We start from the raw sequence: 26707 nt of genomic DNA on the forward strand, positions 1-26707 counted from the left end.
ATTTCAGGTATAGCATCATTTGTGGTAGTTTATTTATTATTTTTTTTTTTTTTTTTTTTTTTTTTTTAAACATATCTTCTTTCAGCCCTTTAACAATTTAAGCGGGCTAGAGCGTTCCTCATATATACGAGATCAAACATGCTATCATTACATGATAACGTGGCACATCACCCCATCCCAGTCCCTTCCCACCCCTCCCTCCCCCCCACTACCCTTCCCACCCCTCCCAGACCATCTCCCGACTCCACCTAGTATTTTTATTTCCTATATTGCTGCATTCTTATTCCTCTCTCATATTTTCTGCGTATTTCCGAGACTTTTTAAAATCAATCCATGTTTCCCAGATTTCCTTATTTCCTGCCTTGTTCTTTTCGCCACCGTATTTTACTTTCTCCCTCCTATAAGTACCCTCTACAGAGTCGATCCACTCCCATATTTGCGGGCTTACCGGGTTTCTCCATTTTAGGGGTATCAATCGTTTCGCAGAGTTCAACAAATGCGGAATTAGTGATCCCCTATAATCGTTCACTGGCGTTTCTCCCCCATGAAAGAGGACTATCCAAGGATTATTTTCCAATTCTTTTTTAGTTATCTCTTTTATCAAATCCAAGACTTTTCCCCAGAACGTTTTAATTTTTACGCAGTCCCACCACAGGTGGGCCATCGTTCCTCTTGCCTCACATCCTCTCCAACATTCCTCTGACTCCCCTACTCCGAATTTGGCCATTTTATCTGGGGTAATGTACCATCCTGTCAGACACTTGAAGTTCATCTCGGCGGTTTTTACATCAACCGCCGAAGTATGAGTCAAATTAAGGATTCTCCCTATGGTCGTCTTCCCCCTTGGAACTCCTAGGTCTCTCTCCCATTTCTGTATGTAGTTTAGCGTATCCGACTCGTCTATTTTCTGTAAATATTTATATACTTTGGAGATATTTCCTTTTGAGCTTTCAGTACTGCACATCTGTTCCAATGTAGTGTACTCCTCTCGTGACCTCAATGGGTGTGGGAGGCACTTAACGAATGACACCAACTGAAGGTATCTCCACTCGCCGAGTGCCTCCATTTCAATCCTAATTTCGTGAAGGGTCATAATTTTGCCCTCTAGTGTTATGTCTTTTAACTGTGTTCTATTTTTAATCCACTTACCACCTACCTCTTTAGTCCCAGGTGCAAAATATTCGTTTTCTTTCAAATCTATAAGGGGTGAGTTGAATTTAGTTTTTAATTGTTTGTGTAGTCGATCCCATATCCTTAAAGCGTTATGTGTAATTGCGTGTGTTGACGTGTGTAGGGTTCTATAGTGTGGGGGGTTCCAGATTAATCTCCCTAACTGTGCCCTCGCTAGGTTGCATTCAATACTTATCCACCTTTTATCCTGTGACTCTTTAGCCCATTCTATGACCCGTGTGAGGACCGAAGCGTTGTAGTATAATCTAATGTCAGGTACAGCCAGGCCGCCTTTTTTCTTGGTTCGTTTTAGGATTTGGGCAGAGACTCTATGTTTTTTATTGTTCCATATGTATTTCATTAGAAGGGAGTTAATTATTTTGATATATGACGGAGGCAAATAAATTGGGACCATTTGGAATTTATACAAAATTTTGGGGATAAGTACCATTTTTACCACATTTATCCTCCCAAACCACGATATTGGTCTATTGTATATAGTTTTAATTTCTCTTTTAATTTCGTCGAGGAGGGGGATAAAATTTATTCTATATATTTTTTTCAAAGTATTTGCCATTTTTATACCCAAATACTTTATCTCTCTTTGCCAGGAGAAATTAAATTTCTTCCGCAGATATAGTTCTTCATCTTTGTGGATATTAATATTCAAAATCTCCGTTTTTGTTGTATTCATTTTAAAGTTTGAGACCTCGCCATATTGTTTTAAGGTATCTATTAACTTCGGGAGGGTGACTCTTGGGCTACTTATATAGAATAATAAATCGTCAGCAAAGGCTGACAATTTATGCTCGTCTTCGCCTACTTCTACCCCATAGATTTCTGGGTTTTGTCGGACCATTGCCAGGAGGGGTTCCAATGCTAAGACGAAGAGGAGGGGAGATAGGGGACATCCTTGCCTAGTCCCATTTTTCATCTCAAAAGGGGCGGATAAGGATCCGTTAATTTTGATCCTTGCACACGGGTGGAAATATAGGGTTTTTATTCTCCTTATCATCCCAGGACCTATTCCTATGAATTCTAGGGTTTGTATCAGGAATCCCCAGTCTACCCTGTCGAAAGCTTTCTCAGCATCAACCGACAGGAATAGACCGGGGGTCCCACTTTCTTTGATCTGCTCCAGAAGAAGGAGCGCCCTCACACCATTATCCTTTCCCTCCCTCCCAGGTATAAAACCTACCTGGTCTGGGTGGATAATGGCTGTCATCGCTCCCTTCATTCTTTCCGCTAAGATTTTTGCATACAGTTTTGTATCTGCGTTTAGGAGTGAGATCGGTCGATAGCCCGAACAGGTCGTATTATCCTTTCCCTCTTTTTTGATCACAGTAATCGTTGCTGTTAGAGCCTCTCTACTCATTTCATAGTCAGTTCCAAGGCCATTGAAGTATTGGCAGAGTCTGGGGATTAAGATGGTACTGAACTTTTGTAGGTAGGCAGATGTAAAGCCATCTGGCCCGGGACTTTTCCCCTTAGGAGTGTTTTTTAAGGCCTCCCTTATTTCCTGTTCCGTTATTGAACCTTCCATCTCTTCTACCTCCTCTTCTTCTAATTTTGGGAGATTAGCTAACTGTAGTATTTCCCTACTCTTGTCCATTTTTTCACGTGGGCACCTGATCTTTTGTTGGATATCGTAAAGTTCTTCATAGTAGCTCCGGAATACTTCTGCTATTTTATTTGTCGCATATACTAAGTCACCCTTCCTGTCTCTGATTTTTTCTATAAAATTCCTAGTTTTCTTTTTTCTTACCATTCTGGCCAAATTTTTACTAGGTTTGTTTCCCCAGACGTATCTTTCTCTCTCTGTCCGGTCTATATGTTTCTTAGTTTCTTGTTCCGCCAGAGCTCTATATTCATCCCTTATTATACTCAACTTATGAAATATTTCCCTCTTTTGCCCCTGTGACTTATGTTCCTGTTCTAGCCGATATATCTCCTCCCTTAGTGTTTTTAATTTACTCGTTCTTATTTTGTTTTTCCTTGCCCCTTCTACAATAAAGATTCCCCTTATGTACGCTTTATGGGCCTCCCAAAGGGATGCTCTTGAGATACCCTCCTTGTCGTTCTCCTGAAAATAACATTCCAACTCTTTCTGTATCCTCTCCACTACCTCCTCGTCCCCCAACAGACTCTCATCCAATCTCCATTCTGGTGGAGTGTCTTTTTGTACAGAAGTTTTTATTTTTAAGGTTATAGGGGCGTGGTCTGATAACGTCATGATCTCACACCTTGCTTCTATCACCCTCTCCAGAAGTCTGTGGTCTACGAGGGCATAGTCGATCCTCGAGTACGTCCCATGCACAGGTGAGAAAAACGTGTAGTCGCGGGCCCTCGGATTGAGGATCCGCCATATATCCACCATTTGATTTTGTGTCATTTGTTTTATCAGTATTTTTAATTGCTCACGATTTGTCCCCTGTGCACAGGACGTACTATCGAGGCTTGGGCTCATACAGAAATTGAAATCTCCCATCAAAACTACATGGCCCTCTTCAAATTCTTTTAATTTTCTCATGATTTTACTAATATATTTAACCGAGTTTACATTGGGGGCGTATACATTAGCTAGGGTATAGATCTCTCCTCCCAGTTTTATTTTCAGGAACAGAAATCTCCCCTCCGGATCTGTTTGTCTATCCACCAGTGCGAATCGGATTCTACGGGCGAATCCAATAGCAACCCCCCGGGATCGCGATGAGATTGTATCCCCATAATACCATATCGGGTATTCTGTTGAGTAGAGCTTTATATTGGATTCCAAAGTAATATGGGTCTCTTGAAGATAAGCAATATCTGTTTTATACTGTGTTAATTCACAGAGAATTTTGTGTCTTTTAGTATGGGAATTTAGTCCCTTTACATTATATGAGAGAAACTTGACATCTGTCATATGTCTTTTTTTTTTTTTTTTTTAAGTGTTTGGAATATTTTCTTGTGAAGTCAGTCAGATGGTCTCTCTGCCTCCCCCCACCCCCCCACTCCCCCCTCCCATCCCCCCTCCCTCCTCCCTCCAAATCCCCCCCTCCCCTCCCCCCCCCCATTTCCCCCCCCTCCCCCATCCTGGCCCATTCCTGGCCTGAGAGCCGCTATAGGTTGTCTCCTCTCCTTCACCTACGGCTCCTCACTAGTGGTGGTACTCTAGGGCGCTCCATCAGCTCTCCACCCCACCTCCTCCCCCCAATCCAGCCCCTCCAACCTCGGGGCTATAAGAGGATCACCTAGTCCACCCAGTCCGGCAACTCTGGGGCTGTTAAATCCATTTTATGACAAAATTCATTTAATTCCTCCGGGAACCTAAGTCGTGCTATTTTACTGCCCTTTATGCCTATGAGGCAAGCCGGGAACCCCCATTGATATTTTATATTATGTGCCCGCATTAAGTCTAAGAGGGGTTTCAAATGTCTTCTTCTTGCCAACGTTTCTTTGGACAAATCGGAGAATATTTGTAGCTCAGTGTCTCTATATCTCAGGGATTTCCCCCTGAGTCTTCCCCAGATTTCTGCTTTATCAACATAATTCCTGAATCGCACGATAACATCCCTTGGGCCGTACCTCTCTATCTGTTGGGGGTTCCCTACTCGGTGGACTCTCTCTATCTTAAGGGGCTTTGATTGTACAGGCCTCTCAAGCAGAGGGTTGAATATTGTGTTCATGATAGTTCTCAGGTCTTCCTCCTTTTCTTCTACTATCGCTCTAATTCTCAGGTTCTGTCGCCTGTTGCGATTCTCCTGGTCCTCTATCCTATATGCCGCCAATCTTTGGCTGTCGCTCAGCGCCCTTACTTGTTTTTTTAGGTAATTTATTTCCTGATCCTGTTCCTCTATTTTTTTCTCAGTCTCTTCCACTCTTTCGCGGAGCCCGCCAAGATCCGTTCTTACTTTATTAATTTCTGTCCTGATAACATTTTCCATCCTCAGCAGCATTGTGTTCATCTCTGCCTTTGTAGGCGGTTGCATGTCTTGGACTTGCTCTTCCAAATTGTGGAGCTCTTGCTCACTTTCTATTGTTATTTCACCTTTAGAGCTTTCCATGCTACTTACTCCTTTTTTGCTTTCGTTCTTCTTTTTATCAATCTTTTTTGCAAGCCCTGGGCTTTTGAGACTCCCTTCCTGCGTCATATATTGCTGTATAGAACTGTTCCCTGAGTTGTTTTTAGTTGGTTTTGAGGTAGCACCCCTCGTTGTTGTTCTATTCATCCTGCTATTGCTGGAGGGTCTTATTCTCTTCCCCAGTTTTGCGAATTTTTTTTTTTTTTTTTTTTTTTTTTTTTTTTTTTTTTTTTTTTTTTTAGGGGGATTTCCTTCCTGCCCTTCTCCTCCCCTGTCTCCCTCCCCTTCCCTACTACAAGGATATTCTAAGAAGTAACAATGCTACACAGATAGGCGAGTAGGCAGCCGGGCAGCATCAGCACAGCAACCGATACAAATAAATAAGTAATAGGAACACTAAGAAAGAAAATCTGCAAAAACCAGCAGAGCACTGAGCAAGGACAGAGGGGAGCACTCTCCTTGTGTATAGGGGGATATTTGGAGGTTTTCTAGGATATTCTGAGAGGTAACAATGCTACACAGATAGGCGAGTAGGCAACCAAGCAGCATCAGCACAGCAACAAATATAAATAAATAATAGGAACACTAAGAAAAAAAAATCTGCAGAAAACAACAGAGCACTGAGAAAGGACAGAGGGGGGTGCTCTCCTTGTGTATAGGGGGATATTTGGAGGTTTTTAGAAGTTTAGGGGTTTATCTTCCTCCCTCCCTCCCGTTCCTCATATACTGACAGGTCTATTCTCAGTAATGTTCATACATCCAGAGAGGCCACGGGTCCAAGCGACGCTTTCCTACTTTTTTTTTTTTTTTTTTCAATGTATCCCCCGTCTTAAGCACCAGAATTTACCAGCATTTCACAGTCTCCTATGGATCCTGCACCAATGGTATGCAGATATTGTATTCTGTGTCCGCTTTTCAAATAATGCAGATTTCTACTCCTCATGCAACAGAAGAACATCAATACCTGCTTCACCATATGGCCATCTTATCAATTACAGTTCCTTTTTAAATTTCAGGTTCCGTATCTTTCCTGTGTCATATTAACATACAAATCAATTATTTTCCCTCATGGATCTCTGCCACAGGTTGTCAGCATTTATCTTACTGTTAGACATGTATGCAAACCGGGTCAGCCCAGACTGGGCTAAATAGCTGGAGGGCAGGTGGGGGGGGGGGGGTCGGTGCAGCAACCGACCCTGCTCGGCTCTACTGAGCGTCTCACCCGACCCGACTAGACTTGTTTTTCTCGTCCCGCACTCGGCTCCGTCCTCCTCCGTCTTCCTCCGTTGTTCTCTCCCGGAGCAGCGTGTCTGTGGAATCGGACGTCTGTTCGCCTGCTTCCAGATTGCATCAGGGGTCTTTTGGGTCTTGGCGGAGGGTCGCGCTGCGCAGCGCGGGGCTAGCTTCGGGGCTCTGACATCCCCTCAGATTCCTGCATCTTTCGAATCCCCGCCGCACACACGCTGCCTCGCTGCCATAGAGCGCTCCGGCACCTCCCACCCTCACGGCGTCACGTTACGTCCGCAACGCCATCGTCCTGCTCTCCGTGTTTATTTTTTTTAACCTGAATAGGAAGTGTACCTGAGATCCTGTCTAAATAAACCCCATGGGGAAAAGCATTATCTGACCCAATGGCTGAGAGCATTGACTAGTGTGTGCTGGCGGGTGGCCATCCCCCTGTCAGAACACAATAGCTCAGCAGATAAGATCGCTGTACTAACATCGTATACAGTGCCTTGAAAAAGTATTCATACCCCTTGACATTTTCCGCATTTTGACATGTTACAACCAAAAAGATAAATTTATTTTATTGGGATTTTCTGTGATAGACCAACACAAAGTGGCACATAATTGTGAAGTGCAAGGAAAACGATAAATAGTTTTCAATATTTGTTTACAAAAAAAAATATAGGAAAAGTGTGGCGTGCATTTGTATTCAGCCCCCCTGTGCATTAAGGTGAAAAAAACACCTGGCAGTGACTGGCCCCCCAGCCCCCTTGTTTTACTTACCTGAGGCCTGGAATTTTACCCAACGAGGATGCACTGTCCCTCTGCCCGTGGTTCTCGGCACTTGATTGGATTGATTGACCGCAGAACGGCCATTGGCTCCTGCTGCTGTCAATCAAATCCAATGATGCGGGTGTCGGGGGCGGGGCTGATGCATACATTCGGCGGCTATGGACGCTGAATGATGGACTCGGGGATGCGCCCGCAAGGTAACCCCCCCCCCCGGGAGAGCACTTCTCCTAGGGGGTTATCTGATGCAGCTAGGAGCCGCGAGAGCTGCTGAGGTGTTCGGGGTCACTCTGTGCAAAACGAACTGCACAATGGAGGTAAGTATGGCATGTTTGTTATTTAATTTTTTTATAATTGAAGATTTACAATCACTTTAATTGGACAAGCTGAAATTAGAAGCTGGCTGTCTACGATTCACAGCTGAACTATATTTTGCATTCTCCAGTCTTAGCAAATCAACCCCTTTATACCTGACTGTGCATTTAAGCTACTGCTGATATATAAAGCGAGTACACCCCTCACATTTTTTTAAATATTTTATTATATCTTTTCATATGACAACACTGAAGAAATTACACTTTGCTACAATGTAAAGTAGTGAGTACTGTATACAGCTTGTAAAACAGTGTGAATGTGCTGACCCTTCAAAATAACTCAACACACAGCCATCAATGTCTAAACCACTGCCAACACAAGTGAATACACCCCTAAAATGTAAAATGTCCAAATTGGGCCCAAAGTGTCAATATTTTGTGTGGCCACCATTATTTTCCAGCACTGCCTTAACCCTCTTGGACATGGAGGTCAGCAGAGCTTCACAGGTTGCCACTGGAGTCCTCTTCCACTCCTCCATTATAAAATAACAGAGCCAGTGGATATTAGAGACCTTGCACTCCTCCACCTTCTGATTGAGCATGCCCCACAGATGCTCAATAGGGTTTAGGTCTGGAGACATGCTTGGCCAGTTCATCACCTTTAACCTCAGCTTCTTTAGCAAGGCAGTGGTCATGTTGGAGGTGTGTTTGGGGTCGTTATCATATTGGAACACTGCCCTGCGGCCCAGTCTCTGAAGGGAGGGGATCATGCTCTGCTTTAATATGTCACAGTACATGTTGGCATTCATGGTTCCCTCAATGAACTGTAGTTCCCCAGCGCTGGCAGTACTCATGCAGCCCCAGACCATGACACTCCCACCCCCATGCTTGACTGTAGGCAAGACACACTTGTCTTTGTACTTTTCTCCTGGTTGCCGCCACACACGTCTGACACCATCTGAACCAAATAAGTTTATCTTGGTCTTATCAGACCACAGGACATGGTTCCAGCAATCCATGTCCTTAGTCTGCTTGTCTTCAGTAAACTGTTTGCGGGCTTTCTTGTGCATCACCTTTAGAAGAGGCTTCCTTCTTGGATGACAGCCGTGCAGACACATTTAATCCAGTGTGTGACATATGGTCTTAGCACTGACAGGCTGATCCCCCACTCCTTCAACCTCTGCTGCAATGCTGGCAGAACTCAGACATCTATTTCCCAAAGACAACCTCTCAATATGATGCTGAGCACGTGCAGTCAACTTCTTTGGTCAACCATGGCGAGGCCTGTTCTGAGTGGAACCTGTCCTGTTAAACCGCTGTATGGTCTTGGCCACCGTGCTGCAGCTCCATTTCAGGGTCTTGGCAATCTTCTTATAGCCTAGGCCATCTTCATGTAGCGCAACAATTCTTTTTCAGATCCTCAGAGAGTTCTTTGCCATGAGGTGCCACATTGAATTTCCAGTGAGAGTAAAAACACCAAATTTAACACACCTGCCCCCCATTCATGCCTGAGACCTTGTAACATCATCATGACACCGGGGAGGGAAAATGGCTAATTGGGTTTAATTTGGACATTTTCATTTAGCGGTGTACTCACTTTTGTTGCCAGTGTGTTGAGTTATTTTGAGGGGACAGCAAATTTACACTGTTATACAAGCTGTACACTCACTATTTTACATTGTAGCAAAGTGTCATTTCTTCAGTGTTGTCACATGAAAAGTTATAATAAAATATTTACAAAAATGTGAGGGGTGTACTGACTTTTGTGAGATACTGTATGTGGTTATTTCTAAAAAAACAAAAAAAACTGAGGTGTACATTTTATGAGCAGCTGGCCAACTAATGGTACATAATTGGAGATGGGTTTTTGGGGGTGTTTCTATTAATATATATATATATATATATATATATATATATATATATATATATATAACCCTTAAATAAGCTTTCTAACGCATTCCAAATATGTTACATTTACTAATACAACGGGGCTTCACATGCAAAAACCTTTTTTTTTAACACCCGTGAACTTAACCTATTACTAAGCAATAGGGGCTTATTTATTATACTTATTCTATATTACTATGCATTTTTTTAAACATCCAATCAGATTTAGGAAAATTTCTAATTTGAAATATTTAAATGAATCTAAATGCGATGGTCTGTGAACTCATGCCAGCGTGAATTACTGTAACTTGTTAGTAAACCAGTCCCAAATGTTTGGTTTCATTATTGACTTTTCATATGTTTTGTCCTATTTCTAACTGCATAGCTTGTAGCCTGGCAAAGTTTTTTTTATGATAATAACACTAACACACTCTTATGGTATACCATTACCTTCTGAACTGTCAAGAGCTGACAATATTTGGAGCAGATAGGATCTTGCCTGAGTTGGCTGTACACTTAATAGTCTACAGACTGCTCTTTATTCTAGTCAAGAATGTCTTAACTATGCTTCGACACCTGGTGTTCTTGCGAAAAAGCCAGTTTTCAAAATTATTTCCCAGTGGGGAAATACCTCTTGTTTTTTATACCTTATCAGCTGCCAGCAGATTTCAACAGTCCTCTGTTCCCTAATTATTAACCTATCTCCATGTTATTATTTTCCGGTTTTTATAATCCTGGATATAAACAGGATTTGAAGAAAACAGCTCTGCTAACTCCCATGACAAGTTATTTAAAACATTCAGTTGTGCCTCAAATCTGAGTCGATGAAACAGTTATAAAAACATAATTTTGAACACTAATACAGCAGATAGATATATTTTAAAATACCTTAGCATGGACAGAAATGATTGCATTTAAACCTCCATACTATACAGATGGGGATCATTTTTGAGAACGTTTAATGTCATACGAGAATCAAGGGATTTACCAGATGAAAATAAACGTTTCTGAGATGTTTTTTTTTCTGATAGAAGATATAATTTTTTTTCCCAAACCATATTTATTTTTTATTGCTGATAAGAATTTGTTTTACATGATGGCTTTATGGAAAGATAAACAAGTTACCTTTATACCATCAGAGGCTTCAAATATAAAATGTATTTTTATATGTGTGTAGCACTACCCCCGGAGGAGCTGCTGGTTGTTTTGGGTGGCACATTTACCTTGTGGCTCTTCCGAATTCCTAAGGGTGCATGGTGCATTTAGTAGAAGTAAAGGAATGTCTGCAACAGGTGCTCTTTGCTGTGCTCTTTATTACCCAGCCGGGTAAAAACAACAAAACTTGTAGTGAGTAAAGTAAAGTTGAAAGAAGAAAGGAAAATAGCAAATTCAGGTGTGATAATAGGGAAACAGTCCTGCTCCCAAACGTAACACTTCTCTGCGCCACTCCTGCTTGAGTGGAATTAGTGTCTCCAGACAGGCCTCTCTCACTGACCTGGCAGCCGGAGTATCACTGGAACATTTGTAGGATAAAGTCCCTGCCACAGACCCTCCTTAGTGAACTTGAACTTGAGGAAAAGTCTCTGCCACAGACCCTCCTTGGTGAACGTCAGGGAGATACCTCTGCCACAGGCCCTCTCAGATTGTAGTTACAGAGGCAATCCTCTTTAGGTGAATTACGCCTGGATCTCTTTCTTTATGTCGCCCAGGTACCGACTGACAGGTGATCAATCCTTCAGTGTCCGTCTACCTTGATCCCCGGTGGTTTGTCGAAATCCTATTGGACCGCCAGCCTCTCAATAGCGCTCCTCAGACGGACTCCCCACCGAACAGCACTACCGCTTGGGATCCTCAAAGGTGGGAACCCAGTCGCTCACTGGGTCCCCGTCGCTGCTCAAATGTTCCAGGCCAACATGGCCCCAGAACCAGGAACACCGCATGGCACGCACGCCCCGGCCAGGTAGGCCCTAAAGGTGGGTGCCACACTGGACGAAGGAGAACCCAGAACCAATGGTGTCTGCCCCATAAATACCCTCCCCCAGCATGCACAGCGAGGCTCAACCCTCCTGATTAGATGCTGGGGAAAAGCACCCAAACCTTGACTCCACTGCTGCCATCTACTGCACAGGGGTGGGAAGGACGCCCCAGCACAACAGAATGAGCCCACAGCACAGCCAAGCTGAGACAGAGACCCTGTTTTGCACATAGCAATTTGGATCAGAGTTTAACTACACTCTGATCTCCCTCTAAATTTAAATAGCACTGGTACTTTAAGTAACCAGGCGCTACATGTGTATATAAATATAATTTGCTTAGTGGGATGAACATTGTAAGATGTCATTGTTGTAAGCCTGTGCATAGTGACAGTAGGTGTGTGAGTGAAATGAATAGCAGGTTCTATGGAGAAGGCTTTTAGAATCTCTTTGTTGCACTTGCTACAATATGCTCTGGTAGCCAAGCATCAAGGTCAACAGCATTTTGGAGATGTCTACAATATAAAATATACAGGGCAGCTGTCTGGAGTATGCAAAGTACTGCATAGAATATGAATTGATTTGGTCAGAGAACAAATTGCAATGGACTGGTTTATGTTCCATACAGCACAGCATACACAAAGCAATAGTTTGGAGCATGTAACATATAACTGGACATACGCAGAATTTATGAACTTTTATCATTATATTGTATGCATGTTTCTTAGGAAAAAGCATCTTCATTCATACAGTAAAGCTGATTGTTCTTTGACAATAGCATTTGAAAAAAAATTGCAATCAGGTCATTTAAGAAATAAATCACTGGGGGTTGCATGTAGACTTACCTCTATGCATATGGCTCCTCCATTTTTACTTATCAAAGTATTCTCAGACTGCTCTGGGAGGTGCCCTAATCTCTCTGCTGGTTCCAAGTTCCACTTCTCAGCATAAAGACGTGATTCATTGGCATTAAGCAAAAGAGAACCTTGGCAACCTCACCCAGCTTTCCTGTAGTCCACTCACTGGCTCTTTGGAGTTTAGGAGGTACAGTTCTACTAGAAATGTGTTTGGTAGCAATTAACGTTGCAGGACAGTATGTTTGCATTTAAATAGACAGCAAATAGAAAGAGCTCTGCTGTGCTGGCTCTATAACATATCTGTCACTGACAGCACCATTGTGGTTCACAACCTCGTCCTGCAGTGTAATAGTAGTGGTAAAAAGACCAGCCTTTAGACACAATTAGGTAGATTCACAAAGAGTTAGGCCGGCTTATCTACAGATAAGCCGACCTAACTCTGAATCTAAGCCGACCTATGTTTAAATGTATTCTCTAACAGAGATACACTTAAACATATCTAAGATAGGACAGCTTGCGCCGTCCTATCTTAGATTGCAATGTTCTGGCTTACCGCTAGGTGGCGCTTACATTGCAGCCGGCCTAGATTATGTAAATGAGGGGATACGACGATTCACGAGCGTACGCCGGGCCTACACCGTCTCATTATGTCGTTTCCGTACGCGATAGGCCGCCTAAAGTTATTCCACCTATGAGGTGGAATAACAATGTTAAGTATGGCCGCCGTTCCCGCCGCGAGGTTCGAATTTTTTACGTCGTTTGCGCAAGTCGTCCGCGAATCAGGATTTACGTCGTTTACGTACGCGTCGAAATCAATAGGCCCGTACGGCCTACTTATCCACAATGCGCACTGGGAAATGTAGTCGCACGGCGCATGCGCAGTGTAAAAAACGTCAAAAAACGTGAGGTCAAGCCTCATTTCAATACTGCACGCCCCCCTCCCAGTCATTTGAATTAGGCGCGCATACGCCCGCTCGTTTTAGGCTACGCCGCCGAAAATTTGAAGGTAAGTGGTTTGAGAATCACTACTAACCTAAATAATTTACGGCGGTGTAGCCTAAAAAGAGTAGGCTAGGCCGTCCTAATTTTAGGCGCCCCTACGTGAATCTACCTAACTATGCGAGCCTCAATCAACTCAAAGCCTAATAGATATCACTAACCAGCTGCAAGCGTTACACACGTCTCATAAGCTCCTGCACATAGACAAAAATAGTAAATTATATGCTGCGCTTTGGAATATTACACAATAAATGCATGCTGAAGATTAAAACAAACACATGTAGTGTTATTGTGACATATGTGACATAGATGTGATATGACCAAAATAAAAACAATAATTATGTCAATTAAACATTAATAATAAAGTGTTCATGTGCATCCAAGTGTTTTGTAACACAGATATACGTGTCCGGTGGTATATAGGGAACAACACTGGTCCCACTTTAAATAGCAAAAATGCTATTGTGCAAAAAAAAAAAGTATTTTTATGAAACCAGGCTGCGACAGTCCTGTTGAAAAAAGTGCATATGCGTGGTATCCAGTAATAGCACTGCTGACATGCTTATAAATCCATGCGTGTTGCAGATCATGCATTGGTTCTCTGATTCCAGTGACCCCCTAGGTATTAAATGCTCACCTTGGAGCGTGCGACTTAGCGATTATGCTCAGTCAGTACACGCTTGTGAACCACCCCTGGGTTCTATAATGGTAACAGGATCCTGGGCTTCCCACGCTACTGGAATAATGGGGAATAAAAAGCCTTCATAGTGTGATGTCGCTTTAAACGTTTTATTAAACAAATAAGAACAACCCCCCAGTGGGGTACTCACATCTACCAGGTGCGTTAGTGTACCACTCTATGTATGGCATGAAATTTTACAGCGGCTGGTTTTGGAATGGTGTATGTTTCCTCCTAAGCAGGTAGACTGGCTGTCGTGTCATCCTGGCCCCTCCCCTACACGTGTTCCATACAGGGTAATCGTATCTTCGATACAGGGTAATCGAATTCCCCCTGATGAAGATACCATTACACTACATGTGTTTGTTTTAATCTTCAGCACACATTTATTGTGTAATATTCCAAAGTGCAGCGTATCTTTTAGATACAACATACATGAAGATATTCATGACTCATCATCACAGAGTCCTTGGGAGTAGGGGTGAGCTTCGTATTCGAGTCGAACTCATGTTCGACTCGAACATCGTATATGTTCGATCGTTCGTCGAAATACGAACAAAACGGGTCGTTCGTGCCAAATTCGAGTTACGTTTCACAGACCATAATTCACTGCGGCATCGATGGCTGATGATTGGCCAAGCATGCACTATGACCCGCCTGCTTGGCCAATCACATCGTACAAAAAACAGAGAGCCATAATTGGCCAAAGCAATCATTAAAATCACTATCAATGGATAAAAAGTTTTAAAAACTGTAGTTTTTTTCAGGAGTCCTGAAAAAAACGACCGTTTTTAAAACTTTTTTTTCATTGATACATGTTCCCTGGGGCAAGACCCAGTTTCTCAAAGACATTTTCACAGGCATACTATCGACACCCAGCAGGTACAATATTTAAAGGAATTTTTCATTTTTTTTTTTTTTTTTATTTAAGCATCATTAAAATCACTGCTCCTGTTTTTAAAACTTTTTTTCCATTGATACATGTTCCATGGGGCAAGACCCGGGTTCTCAAAGACGTTTTACGACAATAACTTGCATATTAGTGTGTAAATATGTGCTACAGCGCTACTAATAATTAATAATTATATCACACAATCAATAAACAAATGATAAAGCTGCAATTAAGAAAAAGGTGAACCAAACCAAAAAAAGACAAAACTTATATATAATGCGCTAAATCAACTAATTGTGTAGAGATATCAACACAAAAAAACTGGAGAAGAAAATTAGCAATATATTATGAACAATGAGTTCCACAGTTCATATAGTGATATATAGTTCCATTGATACTGAAATCATGGATCAGCTCAGCGGCACACTCCCACACCACACATGCACTGTGTATTGGGTTAATCCGACTTGATGATTGTAGCAATGTTATCACAGGAATCAATAATCATGTCAGAATGCGCTTTCCACCAGTTTTCAGATGCTCACAAGGTATATGCAGGGAGAAAGAAACCAACATAGCATAATACTGCAAAGGTAGAAGACAAAACAGAGATATCACTCACGAATCCCCAGATAACAAAAGGCTGCAACGATGTGTGTGCTGCTCAGTTCGTCAGGTTCCTCATTCGACACATCCGTGCGGCTCGTCACTCAAGCTCCTCCCCCACGCGTTACGTCACTAGTCACGTGACTTACTCATGGGTCAATGTGTGACTGAAGATAACTGAAGCCATAAATAGCCATTCACACATCCGCATGAGCGGAAACGGACCAATGGGGGACACCTATGACTACATCATTGCCAGCAACAACACCAAGGCAGTAACAAATATATTGTAACAATAAATACATCCATATAATCATTTTAATCAATAGAACTGATAACTAAAAACACAAGTGACAATAAACGTATTTTATACTCTCATTGTATACAACCATACAATCCCTGCTGTGCGGCTCTCAGCGTCTCTTGTGAGCATATTTAACATATGCCTTTTGCATCACATATAGGGGGCTGTTATTGTGCGAGAAACACAACCTCTTGATGCCGCGTGTATCTCACACCAACACATACAGTCCCCTATGCATATGGGTCAGAGTGAATATTAAAATATATAGATATAATAAAAATATATATGTATATAATAGAAATTACACACATGTATATAATAAGAACTTGCATATTAGGCTTTAAAATGAGCACCTTTGAATTCGAACGTTCCAGTCCCATAGACGTCAATGGGGTTCTAAATGTTTGCGCGAACGTTCGGTCCGTTCGAAGGTTCTGGTGCGAACCGAATGGGGGGGGGGTGTTCGGCTCATCCCTACTTAGGAGTAGCACCTCAATGAGACAAGTCAGCAGTAAGTGACATGCACTCCTCCCCCTTAAGCCCTAGTTCACACTGCTGAGATTGTTAATGCATTCCAGAACACATGGAATTGCATGACAAGGCTTCCTGCATATGTTTGTTGTGTCTGAGAAAGGAAACACACCCTTTTCTCCTGCAGTGGTGGCAAAGTGTACCAGTGAACCCCACAACCACCCTCCCAAACAGGACAAAACCATTGGACCCATTGCAACAAAGAGTACTTACATGTGCCGAAGATTCAAGAAAAAGCTTGCTATGAAGGGGGAAAGATAGGAGAGACACACACTCTCTCTTTCACAGAAATTCCCGGTCAGTGCATGGTGGCAGACCATCACGTTTTAAGCTATCCCCGTCCTGCGGCATCTAAAGTCACCAGCGAGGCACAGACGTATTGACAACGCTATTGCACATGTCTGGAACTCTTGCGGCGGATGTGATCTCACAAGCTGACGTGCGTGGTCACAAATCGCCATGTTGGAAAGTCCATGATTGCCAGATAGGCAGAGGGGACAGGGGGACTTGTCTCCATTACACCCCTCAGCGTCATAGGCAAAGGACTCTCCACATAATGACATTAAGGTCAGAATACAGATCATACATTCTTCTGCTGGCAGCGCTGAAAGGGCTTGAGCAGAACATGAGTGATTGGTTTAACACAAATGCACACAATTACCAGTGTATTTCTATATTAGCTGTGTATTTGCGTAGATTTATAATAAGCTTCATTCGTGCATGGATAAAGATGAATAAGTACAACAAAAGAAAGTTTTGCAGAATTTTACAGTTAAATAAGTATATCATGCTTGTACTAATAAAACCTATAGATCCAGGGACACTCTAAAATTTGGGAAATGTAATTGATTAACCCTGTCCTTCTTTTGTGTGGGATCTGAGAGATTGCAGAGCCAGGCCACTTTAGGCAGGCCCTAAGAACAAAAAGAAGTACATCAGAGATCCCTATAGATGTCTAATTAGCTCTCCACAGTTGGCTAGTAGAATTGATGTGGAAATGAGCTCAGCCTGGCTAAACCCATACTGGGCTTGTTTTTTGCACAAACTGCATATGTGTTTCTATTAAATGCTATTAAATGGTTCCTCAGTTATTTCTGAGATTTCAGTACAGGAAAAAAGTAATACTTTCACTGACTGTGAATGTGGAAAAGCATGACATGCTGATTTAGATTTTTGTAAAAAACTTTCTTGAATATATTTCTGTATCATCTGACTATGAATTGACATGATTTTTGATTAAAGCATATCGATATTAGAGTTAATGTCATTATTATTATTATTATTATGAGTATTATTACAAGTATCATGAGTATTAACATTATTAGCGGTGATGCATTATTGCTACCACTACCATTAATCTCTAATTTAATCATATTATTTACATTATTGGTCAGATTTGTGCGTTTGGCTTTGCACAAACTTGCGGAACCAACGCATCACATCATGCCGACAGAAAAAAATATAATATATTATTTATCCTAATTATTAAATGCACAGACGCTCCTCATTTAAAGTCCTACCAATTTTTTTTACTTACTTACTTTTAACACGTTCTAGAATATAGATATAGAGCAAACCCTTGTTGCTATTTACAGTCTTGATCTGAAGACAAGCTACTTTGCAGGCAACTGAATGTAAACAAAGCAATGTTTATACTGGCCTGGGCCTTTAGGTAAGCTTTTCTGATGAAAGCCAAATTTAAAGCAACTTTTACAACTACTTGGGTTTATAATGTGAGGAAAAGAAACAAGGTAAAAGGTCACATTTCTTTGTGTTCCTAGATAGATAAAAAGATGTCATGTGTTTTTTTAAAGTCCAATTATCCTTTAAGTAAGCATAGATCTTTGTCATAAAACAGAATAATTGGAAGGGTAGCAGTCTAGGGTGTACAGAATGTTTTTACAAATGGTCATCAATTACCCACCGGGATCGTTACTCTGAAAGTGTAAAAACCACTTTAAAGACACAGGTCACTCACCACAAATACTAAATCATCCATCTACTGATTTATTTTGTCTGTCAGAAACTATCTTGCCATAGTTCCTCATGTTGGAGCCTTACATTCTGCATTACATACAAAAATGAAAAACCCTATAAGCGAGAGTAAAAGCCCTCCTCATAACTAATCCATAAACTGGACAGATTTGGGAACGTAAGTGCAGAGACCTTGCTGTGGCCCCGTTCACATTAGTCGATTTGGAATCATGGGCACTATTGCCATAATTCTGCCCGTGATTCCAAATCGTGGCAAAGCACCACTTGTTTGGGTGCTATTATTCTTAAACGTGAAGCAATTGTGGCAAAACATGCCCTTAAAAAGTATGCAAAGCCCATTGAAGTGAACGGGCTGCTTTATGAGCAACATTTGAAAATGCATATTAATCGCACTTTAATTTCAAGTGGGAATGCTAGTTCCCACTAATGCAAAATCTGCAGGGGCCTGACAAAGAAAGGTGTCTACCAAAGGCATCACATTGTGGAAGATTGATTACGTAGATTTGCTATAAAAACTTAAAAAGGTCACAAACGCTTTTTTTTAAGTGATATTTGTATTAACATGCTTAATTTGTATTTCCATCAGAAAGAATCACCGGGGTATGTGACCCCAAGAGTGGTGAGCAGAATTCTACTTTAAGACGGGAATTAAAACAATTCTTTGGCTGGGTGAAGAAACATGCATATGGCTGCTCCAACCTTAGCATCAAATTATATGACCAGTGGAGGGTGTGGCTGCAAAAATCACACAAAACACGGAACCAGGTAGGTAAGGAATATTTTATTTTTACATTATTTAAGCTATTTGTAACTTGACAGTTTGAGAATTATCGTAGTGGTGGTGGTCATTTACAGCAATGTTTCTAAACTCTAGTCCTTAAGTACCCCCAACAGGTCATGTTCTCAGGCTTTCCATTATTTTGCACAGGTGATTTGATAAGTTTCACTGCCTTAGTAATACCACAGTCGTATCATCTGAGGGAAATACTGAAAACGACCTGTTGGGGCTACTTGAGGACTGGAGCTGAGAAACATTAGTTTACAGGATGACAGTAAATTACTCTTGCCTTAATAAAGTGTCAGAAGAATCATGTTCAGTGATGTTAACCACTCATTTAGAGTGAAAAACTAAAAAGACTGATCTGCTTTTATTTTAGTGAGCCATAAATATACAGTATGTACAACAAAGTTTATGAGAGAGAGAGAGAAGAGTGGCATCACTCTAAATGCAGTATGTCATTTAAATGTCAATGTTTAATAAAAGTAAGATCAACTCACATTTTTGGCAAGATATAATGTACATGGCATAAGTAGCTTGGGCTCCTGTAGTACAGCTGGGCAGCGGTGGTGGACAGCAGTGCCCGGCGGCTCAGGTGTTTCCCAGAGGCTGAAGATGATCACACAACGTGGTCGAGCTCACGTTCAGAGCATGCGTGCTCCTTTATAAGGCATGATGCCTGATGAAGAAGCACGCATGCTTTGAACGCAAGCTTGACTACGCCTCCCGTCCATCACCACTGACATGCTTGTTGTGTGGCTATCTTCAGTCTCGAGAACCACCCAAGCTGCCAGGAACTGCTGACCACCACTGCTGCCCAGCTGGACTACAGGAGCCCAAGCTACTTATGCCATGCACATTATATCTCACCAAAATGTGAGTTGATCTTACTTTTATTAAACATTGAATTTTAACTGACATACTGCATTCAGGCCTCATACACACAACCATTTTCCTCAACAGAATCTATCAAGAAACTTGGTGGCAGAACTTTTTTGCCAAGGAAATCGGTCGTGTGTATGTTTTTCTTTGAGAAAACTGTCGTGAATCTCGACGAGCAAAAAAGAGAACTCCTCGTCTGGGAGTCTCAATTTCCTCATCGTGTTTCTCGTCAGGCTGGTTTACGATGCGGAACATGTTCATGTGTATGCTTAGAAACCTGTGCATGCTCAGAATAAACTATGAGACGGGAGCGCACCTTCGGTAAAAGTAGCATTCGTAATGGAGATAGCACATTCGTCACGCTGTAACAGACTGAAAAGCGCGAATCATCTCTCACCAAACTTTTACTTAACAGGCAGTAACATGAGATTAGTAAAAGCAGCCCCAAGGGTGGCGCCAGTGGAATTGAACTTCCCCTTTATAGTGCCGTCGTACGTGTTGAACGTCACCGCGTTTGAGAATGACGAGATTTTGTCTTGACAGTGTATACGCAAAGAAAGCTTCTCAAGATTCTCGACAAGCCTGACAAGGAACTCGTCGAGGAAAACGATGTTCCATTTACGACGAGTTCCTCGGTCGTGTGTACGAGGCCTCAGAGTGGTTCCTCCGCTTTCTCTCTCTCTCTCTCTCACACCCATATCCATGGCTCACTACAACTGGCTGTCCACACTGATACAGACCAGAAACCCTAAACCCTGGTCTGGTCTCAGCAGTAATTGAATTTTGCCTACTGGCACACCTAAATCTGGGAACCATTTCCTTATCGCACTAGCTGCATTTCTAGCACTTCATCTTTTTTCATTGTAATCTCTACAACAAAGTTTATCAGTACTCAAGGTGTATATTGTGTTTATGGTGAGAGATGGTTTCCTAAACTTACAGAGGGTGATTTGGTGAGGTGGAATTTACCTAACATTACTGTAATTTGCAATGGTCTGCCTAACTGGACTGTTGCTAAAAATCAACAAAAATAGTGTCTGCGTATATAATCAATAGGATTTCATCTAGGTTCCTATGGATAATTGAGTACACAGGAAGTACTGTTCCCAATTACAATATTATTACAATACTATGATATAATATATATTACACTATTATTGAAATATATATATATATATTACAATATTTGTTTTTAAATGGTTAGTTAAATGTTACCATAAAATCTGCCTATGCAGGTAAAGGGCACCAGCAGATAAAAACAAACTGTTCACTCTGAAAAAAGTTGAATAATGCCCTTGCTATAGGTGTAGGCTATAAACACACCTCCTGAAGCTTGATAAAAAAAACTCCTAGAGATGGCATCAGCCCATCCTGACATTGCTAAGCCACTCCTAGCCAATTCAAACCCATTTACATGCATTATCTCTTCACTGGTGCAGTAGCTCTGAGCTCAGCAATGTGAGATGGAGGGGATAGTGGTGATAGTGTAGGTGAGCTCTCAAACTTCCACACATGCTCAGAGCTACTACGACAGTGGAGAGAGAATGCAGGCAAACGGTTTTGAATTAGCTGGGTGTGTCTTAGCAACATTCTAGCAACAAGGCAGGATGGGATGACGCAGGCTTTGGAAAGTACGTAAATGGCCTACACTTAAATTAAGGGCATATCCAACATTAGTCAGAGCTGCACAGATTGTTTTTTATTTACATACACCCCTTACCTGCGTAGGACAGTTTTTTGGTAAAGGTGAACTATGCCTTTAAAGCAAGAGTGCCTATTTTAATTAGCAGTAGAAGTTTTTTTCTCATTTCATTCAGACATGACTGGATATTTTTTTTAAATCAGAATAAAGTTTATTAACAACTTTTAACAGTAAAATGCATATTCCGAAGTATTATTAGCATTTATACAATAACTTCACAGAATACAAAGTAGAATAATGCTCTTGTACATAGCCAAAGCAGGTTTATAAAACAGATTGAACCTGAGATGTAATTAGTCATTATATCTCACAGTGATAGATTTGGTTTAGGAAGACATTCTCATTATATTTCTTCCCCAGTACTTTAAATTAAACTCACTCCAAGGGTGAGGACACACTGAGCGGTTGAGTTCCCATGTTAAGTCAATAGCCTAATATGAATTAGGTCTAATGAAGCCAGGCCAGGGGTAGCTAGCCAGCATCCCCAGATCTTATTGAATCGGGTCGGGCTGCCTCTATGCTGATAAATCAAGCGCTCATATCTCAAAGTTAATCCCATATTGGCTAACCACATCTCTAAAGTTGGAGAGGTTTAAGAGATCCAATGTTGCAAGATCAACTTTCGAGCTTGGAGCAGTGCTCTGGACATCGTCTCTCTGACATATTTGTCCGTTATAACCTCATTCAGTATACCAAATAACCACGGTTGACTGGATATTGGATTAAAACCTTACTTCACCTCACGTCATCTGTATATCAATCCCACTACCTTACTGTCCAGTAATCCTATTAACTACCACTGCAGACTTTTTAGACTGTAATGGCAGAGAAGAAAAATATAATTAAAGATACACTAAGTGAAAATTAAAAATGAGTGTTGGAAAGCACACAGGAGACACCTGCGCGGAGCTTCTGTTTAGCATCCAAGAAAAACTAAAGCACAAGGCCATCTCACTGCACAGATTATACTTGTTTCATGTAATATAATGCTTTGCTTTTATGAAAAGGTTGTTTCCCATCTCTCCCATGGAATTCAGCTTGTTACTTCTTTGATATTTGTTGATTTTACTAAGTTTTAACTAAAGCTGGGTTCATGCTGCCAGCAAGGACAAGCAGTGTTCACTTTGACTTTGTAGCCACTGGTTAATGTTTTAAATCTCACAACTCATATGTAATCAAATAAATAAAGAAACAGGTGGTCAGTATTTAATTCCTAATATTTCAGGCATAAAATTATTTTAGGGCACATTCACACCTTTGTGTTGCAGTGTGCCCCATTAATGTGTGTGTTAACACAACACACATTATGTGCATTAGCATGTTGCAGTATAATTATTTTGAATGGCACCCCAATGCACTAAGGTACCATAGCTCCTATGCACATGTTTTGTTGTGCACAACAGTACATGGTAATGGAGCAAGGCAATTTTTTTTATCTTTTACGCAATATTACATTTAATTTACATATATTTCACAGAAGCTATATTTTAATCCTCTAAGGGTCCATTCACATTATTGTGTGCATAACACTGATGTGTGTAGTGAATGCGCTCTGTAGTGCATTGTTAAAATATATTGCTTTTATCTTAATTTGTATGTTATTATTCTTATGTGCTGCAAAGCTCTGCAATGCATTACAACACATCAAAATACGGTGCACAAAAAAAAATAACATGTCCTATTTTTTCAGTGCACGCCTGAAATGAGGCCATAGTGTATAAGGTAAAATGCTTTGTTCTTGCATTGGACAATGCTGCACAATGCAGCCCATCTTGGCTGGTGTAAATGTATGTCTTATCCTAGTTTGACTCCTTTCATACTTTAAATTGCTTAGATACAGCTTGACTTTAATATGATGCCTTCCAATTTATACATGATTCATAGGGAGATATTTAGGAAGGCTTATCCTATCTCTACGCATTTCTTAGAACACAAGCTTATTTAGAAAATTTAAGGGAAACATATTGAATCTCTGATATATAAACACAGGACTGCTGACGGGGCCCAGTACAGCCTACCCGGCAGGGCTTCTCCCCTAAATATATCAAGACCATATAAAAATACACTAAAATCATTATTAGCGGACACAAACATAACAGATAACCTGTGTGAATATACACTTTTTTAATAGTTATTTCCATTTATATTTTTTTATTATATTTTTTAGAGCTGCAGGGGAGGGCCACAGTGACAGGGGCCACACGGGGGCCAGGGGGGGGGGAGATCAGAAGCAGGCAAAACAGGGAGCGGGATCAGTGTCAGGTAAGCAATTACAGGAATGATGCCCTATGTCTGTGTCATTCCCTGCAGCAGCTGAAAGTCGCCAGGATCTGCAGAAACTGTCTTTCAGCTGCTGCAGAGAGCCACACAGGGCATCATTCTGTAATTGCCCCTCTGCTAGACTGCACCAATTCCCCCTGCTGTTCGGGCCCCACTGTGTACCTGGGCCCCCTACAGGAGGACTGGTGGTCCCCCCCTATGAGCCGCCCTGTATAAACAATACCACTAGTATCTTCATGTATAACATTTATATAACAGATGCCATCACATTTCAAGCACTGTAAATTATCTTATACCTGCTTATGTAACAGTTGTTTGCATATATTCTGCCCTAGCCTGTAAAGCAGGTAAACACCTCACCAGAGACCACAGGGGAGAAGAAGGAGGCCCCTCTTTACCCTAAAATGCAAAAAAAATAAAACAAGGAAAGAGAAATCTATTTTATTTGAATTGAGAAAAGAGTTAAAAGGTCCAGCTTAGAGTAATGTATAGAAGATTGTAAAATAGTTTACTATACTTTATGACTATACTATTGAAAAAAAGAAATCACAATATATTGTGCCTATACAGGAAATGTAGTTATCGTAAGTACTCCAACATTATTTCTCTCAAATAAAACCTTTTTTTTTGTATTATAATATAATGTAATGTAATATTGTGTACGGTAAAAAAAAACATTTTTTTTAATTCAGTATATTACTAAACATTTATCAAATATGTTATTTTTCGGTCTTCTCTCCTTCTTACATTTTGCACTACTGCACTTTGAACGACTGGGATTTAGTGTGACTGCATTGGGTTACTTGTGCCGCTGGCACTTTGGTGATCCCTCTAATATTTGGTGATCCCTCTGATATTGTTCAAGTCGCCACCTTATTTCAGTATGTCAGACAGAAAAATATGCAATGACAACTTCAAGGTATTGAGATCCCCCATGGCAGAAAAAGGTTTAACAAAAAAATGAATATATAGGAATTTCCTTTTCAATTTTTTCCACTCACCTGGGTTGCCTGACAGAGCCCTTTCAGTTTTGTAATACCAGAACGGACTGTTATTTTAAAAACGACAGTGCAAATACTTTTCTAAGTGTCCGAGTAGCCAAAGGGCTTCAAAGGATTAGGCTAAGGATTTAATACAGGATGCAGTGTAACTTCATAGACATACAAGATGCTTTTACCCATATGCTCATTTTTGTTGAAGAGACAAGTTAATCTCTCTGGTATGGATGTCATGAAATCTACACAGATCACATTGTGATATATTATAAAAAGGTATTGTTACATTCACAGCATTTGCTGTAGGTAACATAGGAACTCAGTTACTATGTAACAAAATAATATCAGAGAGCCCCAACGTTGTATATACATTACTGCAAAAAGTTGTTTGCTCTTTTCCTTATACATTTCTTACATACTTTTTTTTACATTGACCTACATCTTCATGTTATGTACTTCAAGAAAGTATTTGATTTTTGTAATATTTCATACTTTGTTTATATTGTTAAAAGAGACACCAATTTAGTTCAACCTATGTGTGCACAGTGCCTTGAAAACAATTTCATACCCCTTGAAATGTTCCACCTTTTGTCATGTAACAAACAAAAGGCTAAATGTATTTTATGGGTATTTTATGTGATAGACCAACACAAAGTGGCACATAATTGTGAAGTTGAAGGAAAATTATCAATGGTTTTTCATTTTTTTTTTACAAATAAATATCTGAAAAGTTGTGGAGAAGTTTAAAGCATGGTTAGGTTATAAAAATATCCCAAGCTTTGAGCATCTCACAGAGTACTGTTCAATTCATCATCCGAAAATGGAAAGAGTATGGCACAAGTGCAAACCTACCAACACATGGCCGTTCACCTAAACTGACAGGCCGGGCAGGCAGAGCATTAATCAGAGAAACAGCCAAGAGGCCCTAGGTAACTCTGGAGGAGCTGCAGAGATCCACAGCTCAGGTGGGAGAATCTGTCTACAGGACAGCTTTTAGTCAAGCACCCCTCAAATCTGGCCTTTATGGAAGACCAAAAGTGAACTTTTTAGTTTAAAAGCAAAACGCTATGTGTGGTGGAAATCTATCACTGCACATCTCCCTGAACACACCATCCCTACCGTGAAACATGGTGGTGGCAGCATCATGTTGTGGGGATGATTTTCTTCAGGAGGGACAGGGAAGCTGGTCATAGTTGATGGGAAGATGGATGGAGCCAATTTCTGGGCAATCTTAGAAGAATTCATGTTAGAGTCTGCAAAAAACTTGAGGCTGGGGCAGAGGTTCACCTTCTAGAAGGATAACAACCCTAAACATACAGCCATACATACACATACAGTCAGAGCTATAAATGGTGTGGCTTAGATCAAAGCATATTCATGTATTAGAATGGCCCAGTCAAAATCCATACCTAAACCCAATTGAGAATCTGTAGCAAGACTTGAAAATTGCTATTCACATACATTATCCATCCAATCTGACAGAGCTTGAGCTATTTTGCAAAGAAAAATGGGCATAAATATCACTCTATAGATGTGCAAAGCTGGTAGAGACATCCCCCAAAAAAATTGCAGCTGTAATTGCAGAGAAAAGCGGTTCTACAAAGTATTGACTCAGGATGGCTGAATACAAATGAACTCCACACTTTTCACATATTTATTTGTAAAACATGTTGAAAACCATTTATCATTTTCCTTCCACTTCACAATTATATGGCACTTTGTGTTGGTCTATCACATAATATCCCAATAAAATACATTTACGTTTTTGGTTGTAACATGTGTG

General features: G+C 41.0%; 1 protein-coding gene across 4 annotated transcripts in view; it reads left to right on the forward strand.

Annotated features, from left to right (window-relative positions):
* The window catches only part of CRLF1 (cytokine receptor like factor 1), a 186353-nt gene that overhangs the window by 131206 nt on the left and 28440 nt on the right, over positions 1-26707 (forward strand). For 2 of the 4 annotated variants that reach the window (XM_040322886.1, XM_040322911.1), the window contains exon 7: positions 18874-19056. In XM_040322886.1, the coding sequence (XP_040178820.1) occupies positions 18874-19056 (183 nt within the window). The remainder of the gene's footprint in view (positions 1-18873; positions 19057-26707) is intronic. The other 2 variants (XM_040322895.1, XM_040322904.1) reach the window with 1 other exon arrangement.

This window comes from Rana temporaria, chromosome 1, assembly GCF_905171775.1.
Source record: "Rana temporaria chromosome 1, aRanTem1.1, whole genome shotgun sequence".
Classification (NCBI taxonomy): domain Eukaryota; kingdom Metazoa; phylum Chordata; class Amphibia; order Anura; family Ranidae; genus Rana; species Rana temporaria.